Below are 18549 nucleotides of genomic sequence, written 5' to 3'. Positions count from 1 at the left end.
TGGAGGAATATCTTTGAGCGTGAGACCTTTATTTTTCAGAAACTTCTCTCAATTTGCAACTCACCCGAAAGGACCAATTTTCGTTTTCTTAGTGTGGATAGTTTTTCATATATATAATATTTGATATTTTATTATAAGGCAAATGTTAAGGATAGTTGACCATTCATTATAAGGCAAATATCTAGAATACATTACGGGTTACCATATTTGCCATTTTACTAAATGCAAATATATTGTATTCATTTATTATTCTTTCCTTTTATCGTTATTTCCTTATTATTTGTAATTTACCTTATTTCTGTATTCTGTAAATAATTATAAATAAGAGAACTCTCGCCACCATTTGGGTGTGGTGGATTAATCAAACATTCACATGGTATCAGAGCCCTTTCGGTTTAACAACCCTGATCCTTTCTTCTCTATGGCTTCCGAATCTTGTTATCATCTTCTTCCTTTCAATACTTTAATCCATATGATCACCATCAAACTTTCTTCCTCCAATTATCTTCTTTGGAAAAGCCAACTTCTCCCTCTCCTTGAAAGTCAAGACATGCTGGGCTATGTCGATGGAACTATGGTTCCACCACCTCGCTTTGAACCAGAAACCTCCTCAACATTCAACCCCAAATATTTGGCATGGAGAGCAGCCGATCAACGACTTCTCTGTCTCCTGCTCTCCTCTCTCACTGAGGAAGCCATGGTTGTTGTCGTTGGTCTCTCTACTGCACGTGATGTTTGGCTTGCGTTGGAAACTACGTTCAGCCATCAGTCAAAAGCTCGTGAACTGAGACTCAAGGATGACTTGCAGTTGATGAAACGTGGCACAAAACCTATTGCTGAGTATGCCCGTGCCTTCAAAAAAATTTGTGACCAACTTCATGCCATTGGCAGACCCGTCGAGGACATTGATAAAGTGCACTGGTTCCTTCGTGGACTCGGCACCGAATTTTCAGCTTTTTCTACTGCTCAGATGGCTCTCACCCCTATCCCCTGTTTTGCAGATCTAGTCTCTAAAACTGAAAGTTTTGAGTTGTTCCAGCGCTCCCTTGAGTTCTTTGACTCCACTCCTACAGCATTCATAGCCACTAACCGTGGTCGCACCCATGAAAGTCACCCTGCTTCCTTTACCAACCAGCGAGGTCGTTCTTATTCTCACAAAAACAACTCTTCTAATCGAGGACGAACCCACTCAAGCCAGGGTCGTCGACCACCTCATTGCCAAATATGCCGCAAAGAGGGCCATTATGCTGACCGCTGCAACCAACGGTATGTTCGACCTGATTCTTCTCATGCTCACCTTGCTGAAGCCTTTAACACGTCATGTTCTATTGCTGGACCCGATGCTGCTGATTGGTTTTTGGACACTGGAGCTTCGGCCCATATGACTGCCGACCCATCAATTCTGGATCAGTCTAAAAATTACACGGGTAAGGACTCTGTGATTGTAGGAAACGGTGCATCCCTACCCATTACCCACATCAGTACTCTTTCTCCTGTTCCAAATATTCACTTATTAGATGTCTTGGTTGTCCCTCACCTCACTAAAAATCTTCTTTCCATAAGTAAATTAACGTCTGATTTTCCTCTCTCCGTTACATTTACTAATAATTTTATTACTATCCAGAATCATCAAACAGGAAGGGTGGTGGCAACCGGTAAAAGAGATGGAGGGCTATATGTGCTGGAGCGCGGCAACTCTGCTTTTATTTCAGCCCTTAAAAACAAATCTTTACGTGCTTCATATGATTTATGGCATGCTCGTCTGGGTCATGTGAATCATTCTGTTATTTCTTTTTTAAATAAAAAAGGTCATCTTTCTCTTACGTCTTTATTGCCTTCTTCATCATTATGTAATACTTGTCAGCTTGCGAAAAGTCATCGACTGCCTTATTCTCGCAATGAACGTAGGTCGTCTCATGTGTTAGATCTTATTCATTGTGATCTTTGGGGTCCTTCTCCCGTCAAATCAAATTCGGGTTTTCTTTATTATGCTATTTTTATTGATGATTATTCTCAATTCACTTGGTTTTACCCTTTAAAATTTAAATCTGATTTTTTTTATATTTTTCTTCAATTTCAAAAATTTGTGGAAAATCAATATTCTTCTTGTATCAAGTTATTTCAAAGCGATGGTGGTACCGAATTTACTAGTACTTGTTTCAAAACTCATTTACGTAATTCTGGCATCCACCATCAACTCTCTTGTCCATATACACCTGCTCAAAATGGTCGTGTTGAGAGAAAACATCGTCATGTGACTGAGACTGGCTTGGCCCTTCTCGTTCACTCTCATCTTTCTCCTCGTTTTTGGGTTGACGCCTTCAGCACTGCAGCTTATATTATCAACCGGTTGCCTACTCCACTTCTTGGAGGTAAGTCACCCTTTGAACTTCTTTATGGCTACACTCCACATTATGACATTTTTCATCCCTTTGGTTGTCGTGTTTATCCTTATTTGCGTGATTATATGCCTAACAAGCTTTCTCCCCGTAGCATTCCTTGTATTTTTTTGGGTTATAGTCCCATTCATAAAGGGCTCCGCTGTCTTGATCCCGCCACCACTAAGCTATATATCACCTGCCATGCTCAATTTGATGAAACTCACTTTCCTGCTATCCCTAGCTCCCAAGCCCAAGCTCTTTCCACTATTCCTATTTCAAATTTCTTGGAACCACATCTTCATCATATTGATTCATCCCCCCCTACCACTTCATCACCGCACATTCCTCAATCCAGTTCATCCCCGTGTGATATTTGTTCTGACCTTGTAGATGAGTCTGTGCAGGTTGATACTTCTCTTGCAGGTTCCACTTTGTCACCCTCGACTTCTAATTCAACCTCTATTGAACCTCCTGTTGATTTCTCTTCTTTGGGCACTCATCCTATGATCACACGCGCCAAAGCTGGTATATTCAAGACTCGTCATCCAGCAAATCTTGGTATGTTGGGCTCATCTGGACTTCTCTCTACTCTTCTTGCATCCACTGAGCCAAAAGGATTCAAATCTGCGGCTAAGAATCCTGCTTGGGTGGCTGCCATGGATGAAGAAATTCGAGCGTTACAACAAAATGATACTTGGACTTTGGTTCCTCGCCCTGCCAACACCAACATCGTGGGCTCTAAATGGGTGTTTCGTATTAAATATTTGCCCGATGGATCTGTCGAGCGTTTCAAGGCTCGTCTCGTTGCCAAAGGTTATACTCAGGTTCCTGGTCTTGACTACACTGACACTTTCAGTCCGGTTGTCAAAGCTACCACTGTCCGTGTTGTGCTTTCTATTGCACTCACAAATAAATGGCCTCTTCGACAACTTGATGTCAAGAATGCTTTTCTCAATGGAACGCTTATTGAACGTGTTCATATGGAACAACCTCCTGGGTATGTTGATCCTCGATTTCCTATGCATGTTTGTCTATTAAAGAAAGCTCTCTATGGCTTAAAGCAAGCTCCTCGTGCTTGGTTTCAGCGTTTTAGCTCATTTCTTCTCACACTTGGGTTTTCTTGCAGTCGCGCTGACACGTCCCTTTTTGTCTTTCATCAGCAATCTAATCTTATCTATTTGCTTCTTTATGTTGATGACATTATTGTTACCGGCAACAACTCATCTCTTATTAACAGCTTTACTCGCAAGCTTCATTCTGAGTTTGCTACCAAAGATTTGGGTTCTCTCAGTTACTTTCTTGGTCTTGAAGCTTCACCCACTCCTGATGGTCTCTTTATCAGTCAGTTAAAATATGCTCGAGATATTCTTACTCGTGCTCAGTTGCTCGATAGCAAACCAGTTCACACTCCCATGGTTGTTTCTCAACACCTGACTGCTGATGGTGCTCCTTTCTCTGATCCTACTCTCTACAGATCTCTTGTTGGCGCCCTTCAGTACTTGACTATTACGCGGCCAGATATTGCCTATGCTGTCAATTCTGTCAGTCAATTCTTGCATGCCCCTACTGCAGATCACTTTCTTGCTGTCAAACGTATTCTTCGCTATGTCAAAGGAACACTCCACTTTGGTCTTATCTTTCGTCCATCCACTGTTCCTAGTACGCTAGTCGCTTATTCGGATGCTGACTGGGCTGGTTGTCCCGATACTCGTCGTTCTACATCCGGCTATTCTATTTATCTTGGCAACAATCTCATTTCTTGGAGTGCCAAAAAGCAACCTACTGTATCACGCTCCAGCTGTGAATCTGAGTATCGTGCTCTTGCCACAACTGCTGCTGAACTTCTTTGGGTTACGCATCTTTTGCATGACCTCAAGGTCCCTATTTCACAGCAGCTCTTACTCTTATGTGACAACAAAAGTGCTATTTTTTTTAGCTCTAATTCTGTTTCTCACAAGCGGGCCAAGCATGTTGAACTAGATTATCATTTCCTTCGAGAACTTGTTATCGCTGGCAAACTTCGTACACAATATGTACCCTCTCATCTCCAAGTTGCTGATATCTTCACAAAGAGTATTTCTCGACCTCTCTTTGAATTTTTCAGATCCAAGCTTCATGTTCGTTCAAATCCGACGCTCAGCTTGCGGGGGGGTGTTAAGGATAGATGACCATTCATTATAAGGCAAATATCTAGATATTTGCCTTACATTACGGGTTACCATATTTGCCATTTTACTAAATGCAAATATATTGTATTCATTTATTATTCCTTTTATCGCTATTTCCTTATTATTTGTAATTTACCTTATTTATGTATTCTGTAAATGATTATAAATAAGAGAACTCTCACCACCATTTGGGTGTGGTGGATTAATCAAACATTCACAGCAAATATTTTTTATGATTACTGTTGAGGATATTTAGTGCTAAATTATAATTATAAGGCAAATATTTCTTATATGTTTCTATTTATTGTTATTTCCATTATTAGGCTTTCCATATCCTTGTCATTTATTTGATTATAAATAAGATAATTTTCACATCATTTAGGTGTGGTGGATTAAGCAAACATTCTCATGGTATTAGACCTCTTTCGGTTTAGCAGTCCCGATCTTTTCTTTTCAATGGCTTCTGAATCCTCCACGGTTCTTCCCCATCACCCCTGCTGGCTTTGACGCTGCAGGGGCAGTCTCCATGGTTGTCGCAAGCGAAGCCGATTGATTATTCTTCGGCTCCACCCTTTTGACCTTCAAATCATCTTTCACCATACTTTGTACATACAACTCTACCTTCTCCAACACAATCAATTTTCCCTTAGCCAACATAGTCTCTCTCATTCTCCCATTCTTCCCTTCATCTTTCACATAAACCCTAACCTAAACTTATCGACCTTCTGCAGAGATTTACCTTTGGAATCTAGGCATTGCACTGGCCTCTTCGCCAACCAAGTCGCCGCCTTTCTTCTCGCCAAAATTGGCTTCTTCGTCCACTGTGGCGACTCTACCGGCTTCAACATTGTCTTTGTTCCTTGCTCTAGGTTTCCCCTTCTACTTCTTGGGTTGACATATTCTCACTGGAGTTAAGGCAGCATCGTCGCTGAGCGACGATCCCTCTTCATGGGTTAGACATATTCTCACCGAAGCCAAGGCAGCATCATCGCTGAGCAACGATCCGTCTATAGTTTTCGATGGTCAAGAAAGTGTTTCTCTTCGACATCTTCACGAAAGGTGTTTCTCGACCTCTCTTTGAATTTTTCAGATTCAAATTTCACGTTCGTTGAAATCTGACGCTCAGCTTGTTGGGGTGTTAAGGATATTTAGTGCTAAATTATAGTTTATCATATATATCATATTTGATATTTTATTATAAGTCAACTATCTAGATATTTGTCTTCTTACATACCCCGTTTATTAGTCTTTCCATATCCTTGTCATTTATTTGATTATAAATAAGATACACCATTTAGGTGTGGTGGATTATGCAAACATTATCACTTAGGCATCTCATTCTACAACGTTTCAGCTCTCGATTTCTTCATCAAAGTTTCTCAACTTCATCCTTTGAAGTGGAAGGAATGCTCTATTCGAAAGAAAAGGGACCGTAGATAGGAATTCAACACTTACCCCCAATTTGAGCCCAAAACTTATTTCCTTCAATTGAGCACTTGTATGAGGTTATTTCTCTTCGTGCTCTTCTGTGGCAAGACTCCTTGCTTAAAGAATTTGCGTGTAAGCTCATATGAGATTTTCAAACTTATTTTTAAGTTCTTCAATGGCGGATTGGATTAGGGGAATGGTTTTAGGCACTTTTACCACTCAATTCCTTCAAAGAACATGTGGGTAATCTTGCTTAGAAAATGTAGGAACAAGTTTGAAGGGAAATGATGGAGAATTTTGGATCTCCTAGTCTCAATTCAACTCGAGACTAGGAGATCCAAAATCTAAACGGCTATTACTTGTGATTGGGAGCTCGATTCTTGTTCCATACTAATGCCCCAACTTGACACTTTATAAGGGAAGCTTAAACCGATGTTGAAAGCTTCAAAATCTTCGTGATTTAAAGATTGAATTTTCTGGACAATCTGTCAAAAGTATTCATCCTGATTAACAAGCTAGTGACTTCCAATTTGAATTCTGATCGTTAAATGTAGTGATCTATGAACGTTCTAGATTGTGTTCAATTCTGGAGGAAATCCAACCGCTGATTTTTTAGATTCGTTAGAATTATTTTACATAAGGCCACGGTGGAAGTTTTGATTCTGGACAGAATGGCATTTTCAAATGTGGAAGTTTTGATCCTCACTCCATTGTCTGTGCCAACAAATGGGAGTCTCTTACTATGACTTTAAAGACATTTTCTTCATTTGGGTATTTTCCAAGACTACCGATGCTAATTCCGTGGTCTGGATCACGATGGATGTTTGTTATGTTGATGAATCTACTTCCAGGGTCCAAAGAGATACAAGTCTCCAGTGTCGAATCTTGACTGCATAAAGTTGATACCACTTGACTTGGAAATGTGGATTCCATCTGTGTTGTGTTGGGGCTATCTTCTGGAGCCATTGCTCTAATGTCATCAAACGTGACATTATTGACATCTATGCACACTAAAATGGAAGTATTTGCTATTGTACGATGTTATACTCCTAATTCTTGCATTGTTGATTTTAGTGTAGTCTGTTGATTTTAGTGAGTTTCATAGACTACACAAAAATTTTCACGGTCACTAAACAAATAACTTAAAAAGAAGAAAACAGAAAGTGAATTCTTGTTCCAACACTTTAACCAAAGAATCGAAAAAAAGGACTTGCAATTGGACGGTTAGAAGTTTTGAAAGGCCAAGCTGAAGAACCGCGGGCGTTCAAGCTGCCATAAGCGTCGACAAAAAAGTTTTCAACTTCATAGATACTCAGCCAAGTTTGGCCAGTGGCGAAATATTGGTCGATAGGAGCCAACAATTCGCCATTAATCCGCAGACCAATGGATCCTTTGCATGGACCTTTAAGCACCAACGGAAGAATCAGAAAACTCCTGTCTGGTACTAAAACCACACCACCTCCATCACATGCACAAGCGTGGCTCCATGGGTACTTAATGCCTATACAAACCAGCAAACATGTTGAAATAGCTTAAATTTTAAATTTTATTAATTTTGGGACTTTTTTTTTTTTTTCAAAAATTAAATAAAACACTTAGAAATTATAAAATGAATGACATTTTATAATTTTAATTTCTGAAATCAACAAAATGAATGTGCCTAACATGTTGAAATATTTATATAATTAAATTTACTATAACTTATAATTTCTTGTTTCTTTCTTTTGTAAATAAATAAAATAAGTATGTTTGCATTATAAGCCTTTCTTTCTATTTTTCCCCATTTTTTAATGTACTTTTAAATTTATTATTCAAAATGTTATAAAAATTAGTTTTTAACATTAAATTTCCAAAATCTTGATTTTAAATTTATTTTTATGGATTTTATAAGTAAATAATGATAAAAAAAAGCCTTTTATTTTCTTAACCTAGAAACAAAATCAATAGCTAAGCTCCCTTTGATATTGTTTTCCTTTGTAGTTTTTTTTTGCCTCCTAAAAAAAATGGGATTGTTCATAATTCCAAAATAAAAAACCAATATTTTTTTTACATATTTTTTTTATTTAAAAAAAAATTGTTTAGATTTTTTAAAATATTTGTTGGATGAGATCAATAATAAAACAAAGAAAAAAAAAATAAAAAAAATAAGAAAGGAGACCTAAGTAAACCACGATCTTATTGTTTCAAAAAATTCTACTACATTTTGAAAATAACATAAACATTTTAAGAACGCTTCGGCTTCTAACTCTTCTGTTTTCTCAAAATCTTTTAAAAGAAATATAGAACATGTAATAGCTCAAGTCCACGGTTAACAAATATTGTCCATTTTGGTCTAATGCGTATCGTTGTCAGTCTCACGGTTTTAAGGTATATCCATTAGGAAAGGGTTTCCACACCCATATAAAAAAGGCTTAGTTCTCGTCTTTAGTCGACGTGAAATATCACCAAAAAAAAAAAAAAATGTTTACCTGAGTGCTATCAGTTTGTCCATCATTTCTTGCACCAAATTGCATGATATTGAACCCTTCGTTTTGAGCATAACCTTTAGGAACGCAAAGTAAAATAGTAATGAACACTAAACATTCCATATGTGATGAATTTAAACCCATTTTTCTCTCTTCTTCTACGATGCCTCGTTTTTATTCTCTACATTTCTTTCATTTTTATAATAAAATTTTAACACCCAAAAATTAAATTTAAGTTTAATATATCAAAATTTAGAATTTATTATGAGATAGAATGAGATAGACCAATGAACTTGACCGTTAGACTTTTAATTTAATTTTAAATAAACTCAGATACTATGTGAGTTTCAATGGTTGGTTTGATAGGATTATTCATTTTAATACATATATGTTAATCAAACTTAAACATAGAGCTAATGACTTTAGAGATAACTAAATTAAGATAAAAAGTGAGTCGCATTCATAGTGTCCCCAGAATAAGGTACTCAGCCTTATCCTTATACTATAAATCATTTTGACTATATACTTGAACTTGATCAACTCTTATGTCTCTACATATAGTTGAAGTAATCATACTATAGCCAAAGTGTTCTTAGTTTATTGGATTTAGATTAATGATTTTAAATTCACTTTATTCAATTACAATCTTTACTAAATAAACAACAATAATAACTTTATTGAAAATAGAATATGTTTTTGTTTACAAACTATTAGTTTTAGGACATAAACCCCAACAAGTGCATCATCCAACATGATTAGAGGCAAAGGGAAGACAAGAATGTAAGAAAAGACAGTGCAAGAGACAGGCACAAAGGAGGCTAGATAGCTTGCAAAATTTGGTGTTAATCGAATATCTGACTCACTCTGTATGAGGTTGTATGACCATTTGCCAAAATTATGTCTACTTCTATCTTACAAAAAATGCCTCGAAATGTACTATACGGGGTGACATGATGTCAGTTCTCCACCACCCTAGACCCTATGGATTAAGTGAGCTACCGCATGGCACACACGTATGTCATGATGTGGGTGCGTTGAAAGACAAACGTCTTGGGCGTTTTCCATTGAAAATAGATTTTTTCGACTATCAGACGACATGAATGTGTCAATATTGCACCCCAACGCATGAGTCGAAGGTTGATATATGGAGGTGTTATCTAATACAGTATCCATAAATGACTCGGCATAGACATGAGAAGGTTCATGCCTTGATAATACTCACATGTATGGATGTTTGGGGTGTTCTAACAATAAAGATGAAGCATGGGTCGATTATCGATAAATGTGTTCAAGGAAACAACAAGGATTGATGACGTCATGGGACTTGGTATGAGACATCATGAAACGTGGTTGGTGTTGTTGGAATGAAAATGATAATCTGAGATGGAGACATTGCTTTCAAAGGACCTTGTCCTAGAGTAGAAGTAAGGTCGAGTTGAATGACTTGGCCTAGAGTAGAGACAAGTCAGGTAGAACGAACATGAATGCATAGGTTGTGTATGTGGTCGAACAAGCTTTGTTTCCTTGTGAATTGTATTTAGTCAACAAAGGAGAATCTCGTTAAAGGTTTGACAAAGTTGTAAAGCTCGGTAAAAATTAGAAATGGGGCTTAAGTTTCTCCTAGGGCTTATCATAAATATGTCAAGATTGTGACAAAAAGAGACGGTCTTCAAGTCCACTCAATGAAACTTATTTTACTAAGCTAAGCTTATGGGCTACCTAATTCATTTCTTACTTACCCTCGTGAATTTGAAGATTCCTCCACCACAGCTATTGTCATAACTGTTTTTTCCATTTTTTGATTTTTTAGACTATGCATGATTAAGACTTTAGAAGGGTAATTTGTATGAGAATGCCATTTATGATATGAAAAATGAATGAAATGGCTTTAGTATGAGAATTTTAAAAGAGAACTAGAGCTAGGATGATTTTACCTTTGACGTAGGTGAAAAGTTTTCCAGTAGACTTAGAACTCTAGGATCGTGAGCAGCGATCACTGGTAAAGACCCTAGCTCGTCTAGAATGCCCTAATTATGTGAGTTCAAGAATTGAACCATCTAGATGCCCTAAGAATCAAGTAAATCTCAATGTCATCCAAGAAAAGTTAAGAAAGTTTACAAGGTTGCTAGCAGCGTGAAGGGTACACTTGAACCCGATTTTCTTCTATTTCACATTGGTACCTTCAGTAGCACTAACCTAAGTCGAACCGAATAGTGCTCCTGCCAGGCAGTAGGTATCTATAAACACATACTATCGAGCTTGACTAAAATCACATAAGATGATGACATGTGTGGCAACATGAGGAGTTACAATCATGTGTAGAAATGGGTCAAGAGCCAAAACTACAATTCCATAAACCCGTCATGAGAATGGATGAAGGATTATCTCATTAGTTGTAACCAAGTTCAATAATTTTGTGACTATTAACTAAATGTTTAGCGAAGATTAATGATAGAATAAAACAAATGATTTTCAAACTGGTAGGGTCTAGACGTGACTTTTCTTTTATAGGCTTTTGTTTTATTTTTAAAATTAGGTTACAAACTTTTCTTTCTTTTAACATTATTTCCTTGGATTTTCATGAAATCCTTATTGAAATGGCCAAATCTAAATTAAGGAAGAACAAAAACAAAAAGTAATTAAAGGCAAGAGGAAGGAAGTTGTTTGCCAAAAGCAGAGCCCTTCACATTGTGACAAATGGAAGTTGGTTGGCCACCACCATTAAAGGAGAGGTTAATGTCTTGCAACACTATGCCTTCGCATGGAAAAACTTGGCTGCATTCAAAATTTACTGCCGCTTGGGTTGCTGAAGTCCCCCGTATACCTTCATATCTCACGTCTCGAATCTGCACTCTTGAAGTACTCTGTCCACCACAAACAACATTCATTGTAATACCATTTTCACTTTTACTAAAACCTAACGATATCAAATTTGAATATATATACCATTTTATCTCTGCTGCAGTCAAGGCAATATTTTTGATCAATGATCATAGGGTTTCTTACGTCCTTCATTTCGAGATTGAGAAAAACAATCTTGGTAACAAAACTAGGATGTGAAGACGACCATGTTTTGATCCTCACACCGTTGTCTGTACCAACAAATGTGGAGTCTCTTACTAAAACGTCAGAGACATCTTCCTCATTTGGGTATTTTCCAAGGCTGCCGATGCTGATTCCGTGACCTGGACCACAATGGATGTTTGTTATGTTGATGAATCTACTTCCAGGGCCCAAAGAGATACAATCGTCTCCAGTGTCGAATCTTGAATGCACAATGTTGATACCACTTGACTTGGAAATGTGGATTCCATCTGTGTTGGGGCTATCTCTTGGAGCCATTACTCTAATGTGATCAAATGTGACATCACTACATCCATGCACACCAAAATGGAAGAATTTGCTATTGTACGATGTTATACCCGTAATTCTCGCATGGTTGATTTTAGTGAGTTTCATAGACTACATAGAAACAATTTCACGGTCACTTGGCAAATAACTAAAAAAAAAAAAAAGGAAGTGAAAATTAGGGTTCCATCTAACACTTTAACCAAAGAATCCAAAAAAATAGACTTACAATTGGACGGTTAAAGGTTTTGATAGACCAAGCTAAAAAACCGCGACCGTCGAAGCTGCCATACCCGTCGACAAATAAGTTGTCGACTTCATAGATACTCAACCAGATTTGGGCAATGGCGAAATTTGGATCGATAGGAGCCAACAATTGGCCATTAATCCGTAGACCAATGGATCCTTTGCATGGACCTTTAAGCACCAAGGAAAAAATTAGAAACCTCCCATCTGGTACTAAAACTACACCACCTCCATCACGCCAACAAGCTTGCCTCCATGCCTTACTTAATGCCTACACACACCATTTTTCAACAAAATTAACTTAAATTTTATATTTTATTAGTTTTGGATTTTTTTTTAATTCTTTTAAATTTAAATTAAAAATAAAAAAGCCTTTTATTTTCTTAACCTATTTGTAGTTTTTTCCCTCTACAAAAATAAAGTGGGATTGTTATCAAAATTCCAAAATAAAAAAAATAAGTTTTTTTTTTCTTAATACTTTTTTTATTTTTTAAAAAACTAGTTAGGATTTTTAAAATATTTGTAGGGAGATAATAAAACAAAGAAAAATAAAAAATGAGAAAAGAGACCTAAGAAATTCGATCTTATTGTTTCAAAAAATTCTATCCTGTTTTGAAAATAACATAAACATTTTAAGAACGCTTCAACTTCTAACTCTTATGTTTCTCAAAATCTTTTTAAAGAAATATAAAACATGTAACAACTCAAGCCCACGGTCAACAAATATTGTCAGTTTTGGCTTAGTGCGTATCGTCGTCAGCCTCACGATTTTAAAACACATATGTTAAAAGAGGTTTTCACACTTTTATAAAAAATATTATCCCAAAATGAAAAAAAAAAAAAAAAAGTTTACCTGAGTGCTATCCGTTCGTCCATCATTACTTGCACCAAATTGCATGATATTGAACACATTTTGGGCATAGCATTTAGTAATGCAAAGTAAAATGGCAATTAATACTAAACATTCAATATGTGATGAATTCAAACCCATTTTTCTCTCTTCTTCTACGATGCCTGGTTTTTGCCCTCTACTTTTCTTCATTTTTATAACAAAATTTTAACACTAAAAAATGGAAGTCTCTTCCAACTCAGCTTTTATTCGTTTATTGCAAAATCATTCCATTTTGAAATGAATGAAGTTTTTAAGGAAAGATATCACTGTTATCTTCCTTAAATTTTCCAATATGATTATCCATTTTAATACATATATGTTAATCAACCTGGCTTTAGAGATAACTAAATTAAGATAGAAATTAGAGACGCCACCATACACATGACTTAAATAAAATAAGTGAATTGATTACTCCTATTTTTCTTTTTCAAAAGTGTTTATTTGGAAGGAAAAGAAGTCTTACTTACCTGAAATAACATAAGTGAATTGATTACTCCTCTTTTCTCTCCTGGCTTCATGTGTAAGTTTTTAGAGTGAAGGAAAGATTGTGCTGGTTATGGAGGGTGTGAGTTGGGAGATTATGAAGGGGCGTGGAGCAGTTTCAATCTGTGAAAATAGCGCCTCGCCAGATATCTGGCGATTTTCAGCGAGGTTCCATTTTTTTTTAAAAAAAAATATCTATCTTTACATTATTCCCTCCTAAACAGACATTCGTCCTAGGAAGTGTCTACATTAAGAAATAGTTTTGGGTATTTCTCCTCATTTCGTCCTCCTGTTCCCACGTACTCCTGTTCCCACGTAGCCTCCTTTATTTGCTAGTTTCTTCACAACACTTTGACAAAACCAATGTCCTTGGTGCGTAAAGGTTGTACTTCACATGTCAAGACCCTCACGGGTCTTTCTTCGTAACTCAAGTCTTCTACCACCTCCAAGGGTTCATAATCTATCACATGCGTGGGATTGTTGACCCTTATGTTGAAGTAATCCTGAAAGCCAACTTTTCGAGGATGACCTGGAAATTTTAATCCACATCAGCCGTTCATGTGGGTCATTGACTATCAAATTAGAAACATCCTAGGTGGACGATTTTATCCTTTCTCAACCCTCTATGAGAAGAAACAAACATTATAAAAGGAAAAGAATACCCAAAAAAGGAGGGGAGCCACACTTTGGGAGAAAAATGGAATTAGACATCAGCCTCTACTGCAATAAACTATTATAGAATCAGAAAAAAAAGAACCGTGATCCAGCAGTTGTTGACAACAGAAGGAAAAGGAGACCAACAAGGATTGATTAGGGCAAAGAGGTGGACGTAAGAGCTCAAGGGAAGGGAACTTCCATTGACGAACGACAACAAAGCAGGATAACTCTCTATTTCCTTATTCTCTTTTTTTATTTCATCAATCTTACTTGATTGAGATGCGGATTCCTCTGTTTAATTCAATTTGTATGAAGAGCTAAACTTTATAGGGGAGGCGTGAGAGTTTTATATAGTTTAAGTATGTTGGTAGTATAATCTTAGTTGATTAAAGAGTTGTTGTTAATGATTTACATGTGCGTTTAATTAGCTATTTTACGTACATAGTTGTTCTCTTATTCGGGAGAAGAGAGGGAGCAATGAACTTCTTTTTAATACTTTACTTCCATCGCAAGGAGACTCGAAGTGTAATAAAAGGGTTAGAAATAAATTTCTCCTAGAGCCTTGTTAATAGAAATTACAAACGATTATGGAAATAACATGACCCTCTGAAGTGGGCTTGGAAATCTATTAAAAGAACTAAAATCTCCCACAAAACTCAATAATTTATGTATTTAATTGCTTTTTGCCAAACCTTTCTCATTATCATTGATTTTCTCATCATTTTCTGTTATTCCATAGCAGTGACACTCTGCTTTAGTTTTATTTAATTGGTCAAAATCACCAAACACCAATTTGAATGTCACCCAAAAACTCACATAATTTCCAGCGATTAAATTAACCAAAAAAATAGGTTATCTGGAATCAATAATTTACTTATTACTTGCTACTTGTGATACTTATTACTTACTACTTGTGATAGTGTATACTTACACTTATTCTTGTGAATTTTCCATCATTTTATTATATACATCCACAAGCGACCAATTTTTTGGTGCCGTTGCCAGGGAAGCTAATTTGGTTATTTTAATGATATATTTTCATGAGTTGGATCCAAAAAGAAGCTAGAGTAAGTTGTTCTACTGTTGAATTAACTACTGCAGAATTCTGTGCATGAACCCACTTACGGGTTTGGAATTTATTTTTGATCCCGAAATAGAGAGAACCTTTAGACGAAAGTTGAGGGATAAAAAGAAAATGGCAGAACAGAATATACAGCAAATGGTCCAACTAAATCAGGAGTTTGAAAAATCTAGCGATGATGGCTAATCAAGAAAGAATTACTGCTAATGCCATTCATTTAGCATATGACAGAGAAAGAGCAATCTGAGCATATGCACACCCAGCTGTGGAAGAGCGAAATCCGTGCATTCTTAGACCTGAAATGCAAGCAACCACATTTGAGCTAATGCCCTTGATGTTTCAAATGTTGCAAACCATTTGGGCAATTTCATGGACTACCGTCGAAAGATCCCCACCTACACCTAAAATCATTTTTGGGAGTTAGTGACTCATTTTGATTTCAAGGAGTGGATAAAGACGTGATTAGATTGAGCTTATTCCCTTATTCCTTGAAATATGGTGCGAAATCATGGTTGAATACCTTAGCACCGGGAACAATTGATTCTTGGAATAGTCTAGCAGAGAAATTTTTTATCAAGTATTTTTCACCCACTAGAAACGCACGGTTCATAAATGAGATTGTTGCTTTTTAACACTTTGAAGAGGAGGCACTAAGTGAAGCTTGGGAGAGATTCAAGGAGATGCTTAGGAAGTGTCCTCACCATGGACTACCACATTGTATCCAAATTGAGACTTTCTACAATGGATTGAATATTGCTATTAAACAAGTGGTGGATGCTTCTGCCAATTGAGCTATTTTGTCAAAGACATACAATGAAACATATGAGATTTTAGAGAGAATAGCTTCTAACAATTGTTAATGGGTCGATGTGAGAAGCAATCCAGGAAAGAAGACCCAAGGAGTACTTGAAGTTGAAGCTTTGTCTTCTATCAACGCTCAACTAGCTTCAGTGACTAATATTTTACAAAACCTAGCGTTGGAACAAGGCACAATGACCAAAGCACCAGCCCATACAACTGTTGTAATGACCCAGACAGTAGGTGAATCTTGTGTATATTGTAGAGAGGAACACACTTTTGATCAATGTCCAAGCAATCCAACCTCAATTTTTTATGTGGGGAATCAAGCTAGTCAAGGCAACCCGAAAAATAATCCATTCTCAAATACTTATAATCTTGGGTGAAGAAACTATCCAAACTTCTCATGGAAGGGACAAGACTCATACAACCAACAAATGTCACCTCAAGCAAATTACCTTCCGGGTTTTGGATTACAAAATCAATTGGCATATGGTTCTCAACAAGCCAACACTCAAGGGAAAGGAACTAGCCAAACTCAACACATACTGGAAAAATCGTTTGAGAACCTAATATGGCTAAAAATGATGCTGTGATACAAAGACAACAAGCATCATTGTGAAATTTGGAAGTTCAAGTTGGTCAATTAGCAAATGAGTTAGGAAATAGATCTCTTGGTAAGTTGTCAGCAGACACCAAAATGCCAAAAAGAAAGGTCATGGAGCAATGTCAAGCAATAGAATTGAGAAATGAGAAAGATATACTCAATAGGGGAGAAAAAATTAAAGAACACAATGATAGTCAATCTCAAGAAGTTGCTGATATACAATAGAGAAAGGAGGAAGCTGCTATACAGAAAGAACACAACAAAAATTATGCAGAAACTATGGAGCCTCCTAAAACACAAACATCAGTCAGCAATGGACAAGAAAGTTTAACATACACACCAACACCTTCTTTTCCACAAAGAATAAAAAGGAAGAAGGAAGAAGCTCACTTGAGAAGTTCATGGATATATTTAAGGAAATTCACATACACATACTATTAGTGGAAGCTTTGAAGCAAAAATGCCAAATTATGTGAAATTCTTGAAGGATGTGCTAAATAGAAGAAAGTTTGAAGAATTCAAGGTGGTACCATTAAATGAAGAGTGTAGTGCAATATTGAAAAACGAGATCCCACTAAAGGAGAAAGACTCCAGTTCATTCACAATTCCAAAATCAATAGGAGGGAAGAAGTTAGGTCGAGCATTATATGATTTGGGATCAAGCATTAATGTAATGTCGTTGTCTATTTACAATAAGTTAGGTATTGGTGAAACCATACCAACTACAGTCACCCTTCAACTAATAGATCGATTTTTCACTCATCTAGAAGAAAAAATCGAAGATACCCTAATTCAAGTTGACAAATTCATATTTCCAGCAGATTTTATCATTTTGGATTATGAAGCGGACCATGATGTACCAATTATCTTGGGGAAACCATTTTTGAAAACCGGAAGAACATTGGTAGATGTCCACAAGGGAACAATAATGTTGAGAATGAATGACCAACAAATAGAATTTCAAATGAATGACAACATGAAATATCCAATTTATAAATTGACAGAGAATCCAACAACTAATAGTTGGAAACAGCAACAAGAAGAAGACAGCAACGAGAATAATTTCACTAAACAACAAGCAGAACTGGAGAACACTGTAAGAGTTTTTGAATCACAAGAATTAGAGGAAAGAATAAATTCATCAATGAAGCTATCTATCGATGACACACCCTTGAACTACATCTTAGAAGAAGAACTATTTGATATATGGGAGACAGACTTCACGAAATTATTCTCACCCACTGTAGGATGGAGAGTTTCGAAGGACATCATTTCTTTGACAATGGATAACTGGGAAAAAAAATGAAAAGAGAAAGAGGGAGCTAGTCATATGAAGCTCCGAGTAAGCCAAGTTAGTTTTTCTTCTCTTTTTATTTATGCACTTATATAGTTGTTTTTAAATAGTTACCTTCACTTTCCTTAGAACGATAATCTTTAAGATTTTATTTTACTTGTTGTCGTGAATAACTCGCATGCCCCAAGGAAGTTAGACAAATTTTGTAGATGAATTAGGGAGATTTAGATGTGGTTAGGTAAGCTAATTTCATCATATTAAGGAGGTTAATTACACTTAGTGCATGTCAGGATATGATTGATTGATGACAAATATTATTCTCTTGTAGTGCATGTTGCCACATAGTTGTCTTGTTCCTTTTCATTTGCATGTGGTTTTATTTTATTTAAATGTTGTACACTTTCTCATCCAACTACATGTCAAGGCACCACCACAAAAGAAAGTTTTTTATGAACACTCTAAAAGAATTTCTAACCCCTCCAAGTAAAGAAATGCGGAGGGAGAAGAGATATTGACAGAAAAATATGTCTCGTATATTCTTGGGTAAGCTTGAAATGGTAAGAAAGAGGCTGCTAGACATCATAATTCACATGCAACAGCAGACAGCACCAGCAGCAGGACTGATAGCAGATTTACAGCAACAGTATTTCCAAGTTTCTAAAGTTTTAAAGAATGGAGCAACAAAGAATCTTCAGCCTAAA

At 36.5% G+C, this 18549-nt stretch overlaps 1 protein-coding gene and 1 non-coding gene across 2 annotated transcripts; both read right to left on the bottom strand.

Annotated features, from left to right (window-relative positions):
- Positions 1-6679: 6679 nt before the first annotated feature.
- Positions 6680-13078, bottom strand: LOC111500171 (exopolygalacturonase-like). The gene is made up of 6 exons (XM_023151831.1): positions 12890-13078; positions 12020-12307; positions 11389-11904; positions 11267-11306; positions 7188-7478; positions 6680-6987 (listed from the first exon to the last, which is right to left on the bottom strand). Exons 1-6 carry the CDS (start codon positions 13076-13078, stop codon positions 6680-6682), a joined length of 1632 nt encoding a protein of 543 aa, XP_023007599.1.
- A 2674-nt stretch (positions 13079-15752) lies between these two features.
- LOC111465265 lies at positions 15753-15858 on the bottom strand. The gene has a single exon (XR_002714183.1). It is a non-coding gene; the product is annotated as a Plant small nucleolar RNA R71 (small nucleolar RNA).
- Between the last annotated feature and the right edge of the window lie 2691 nt (positions 15859-18549).

This window comes from Cucurbita maxima, unplaced genomic scaffold, assembly GCF_002738345.1.
Source record: "Cucurbita maxima cultivar Rimu unplaced genomic scaffold, Cmax_1.0 Cma_Scf00028, whole genome shotgun sequence".
NCBI lineage: Eukaryota > Viridiplantae > Streptophyta > Magnoliopsida > Cucurbitales > Cucurbitaceae > Cucurbita > Cucurbita maxima.
This window is presented reverse-complemented; position numbering and strand designations above follow the sequence as displayed.

What these genes read in the sequence shown, in the direction of transcription:
- LOC111500171 (XM_023151831.1), bottom strand. Translation starts at nt 13,078, where the DNA reads ATGAAGAAAAGTAGAGGGCAAAAACCAGGCATCGTAGAAGAAGAGAGA. An exon ending in ACTGCAGCAGAGATAAAATG is followed by an intron (nt 11,307 to 11,388) that starts GTATATATATTC and finishes TGTGGTGGACAG; the next exon opens with AGTACTTCAAGAGTGCAGAT. An exon ending in TTCTAACCGTCCAATTGCAA is followed by an intron (nt 6,988 to 7,187) that starts GTCCTTTTTTTC and finishes CTTCCATTTTAG; the next exon opens with TGTGCATAGATGTCAATAAT.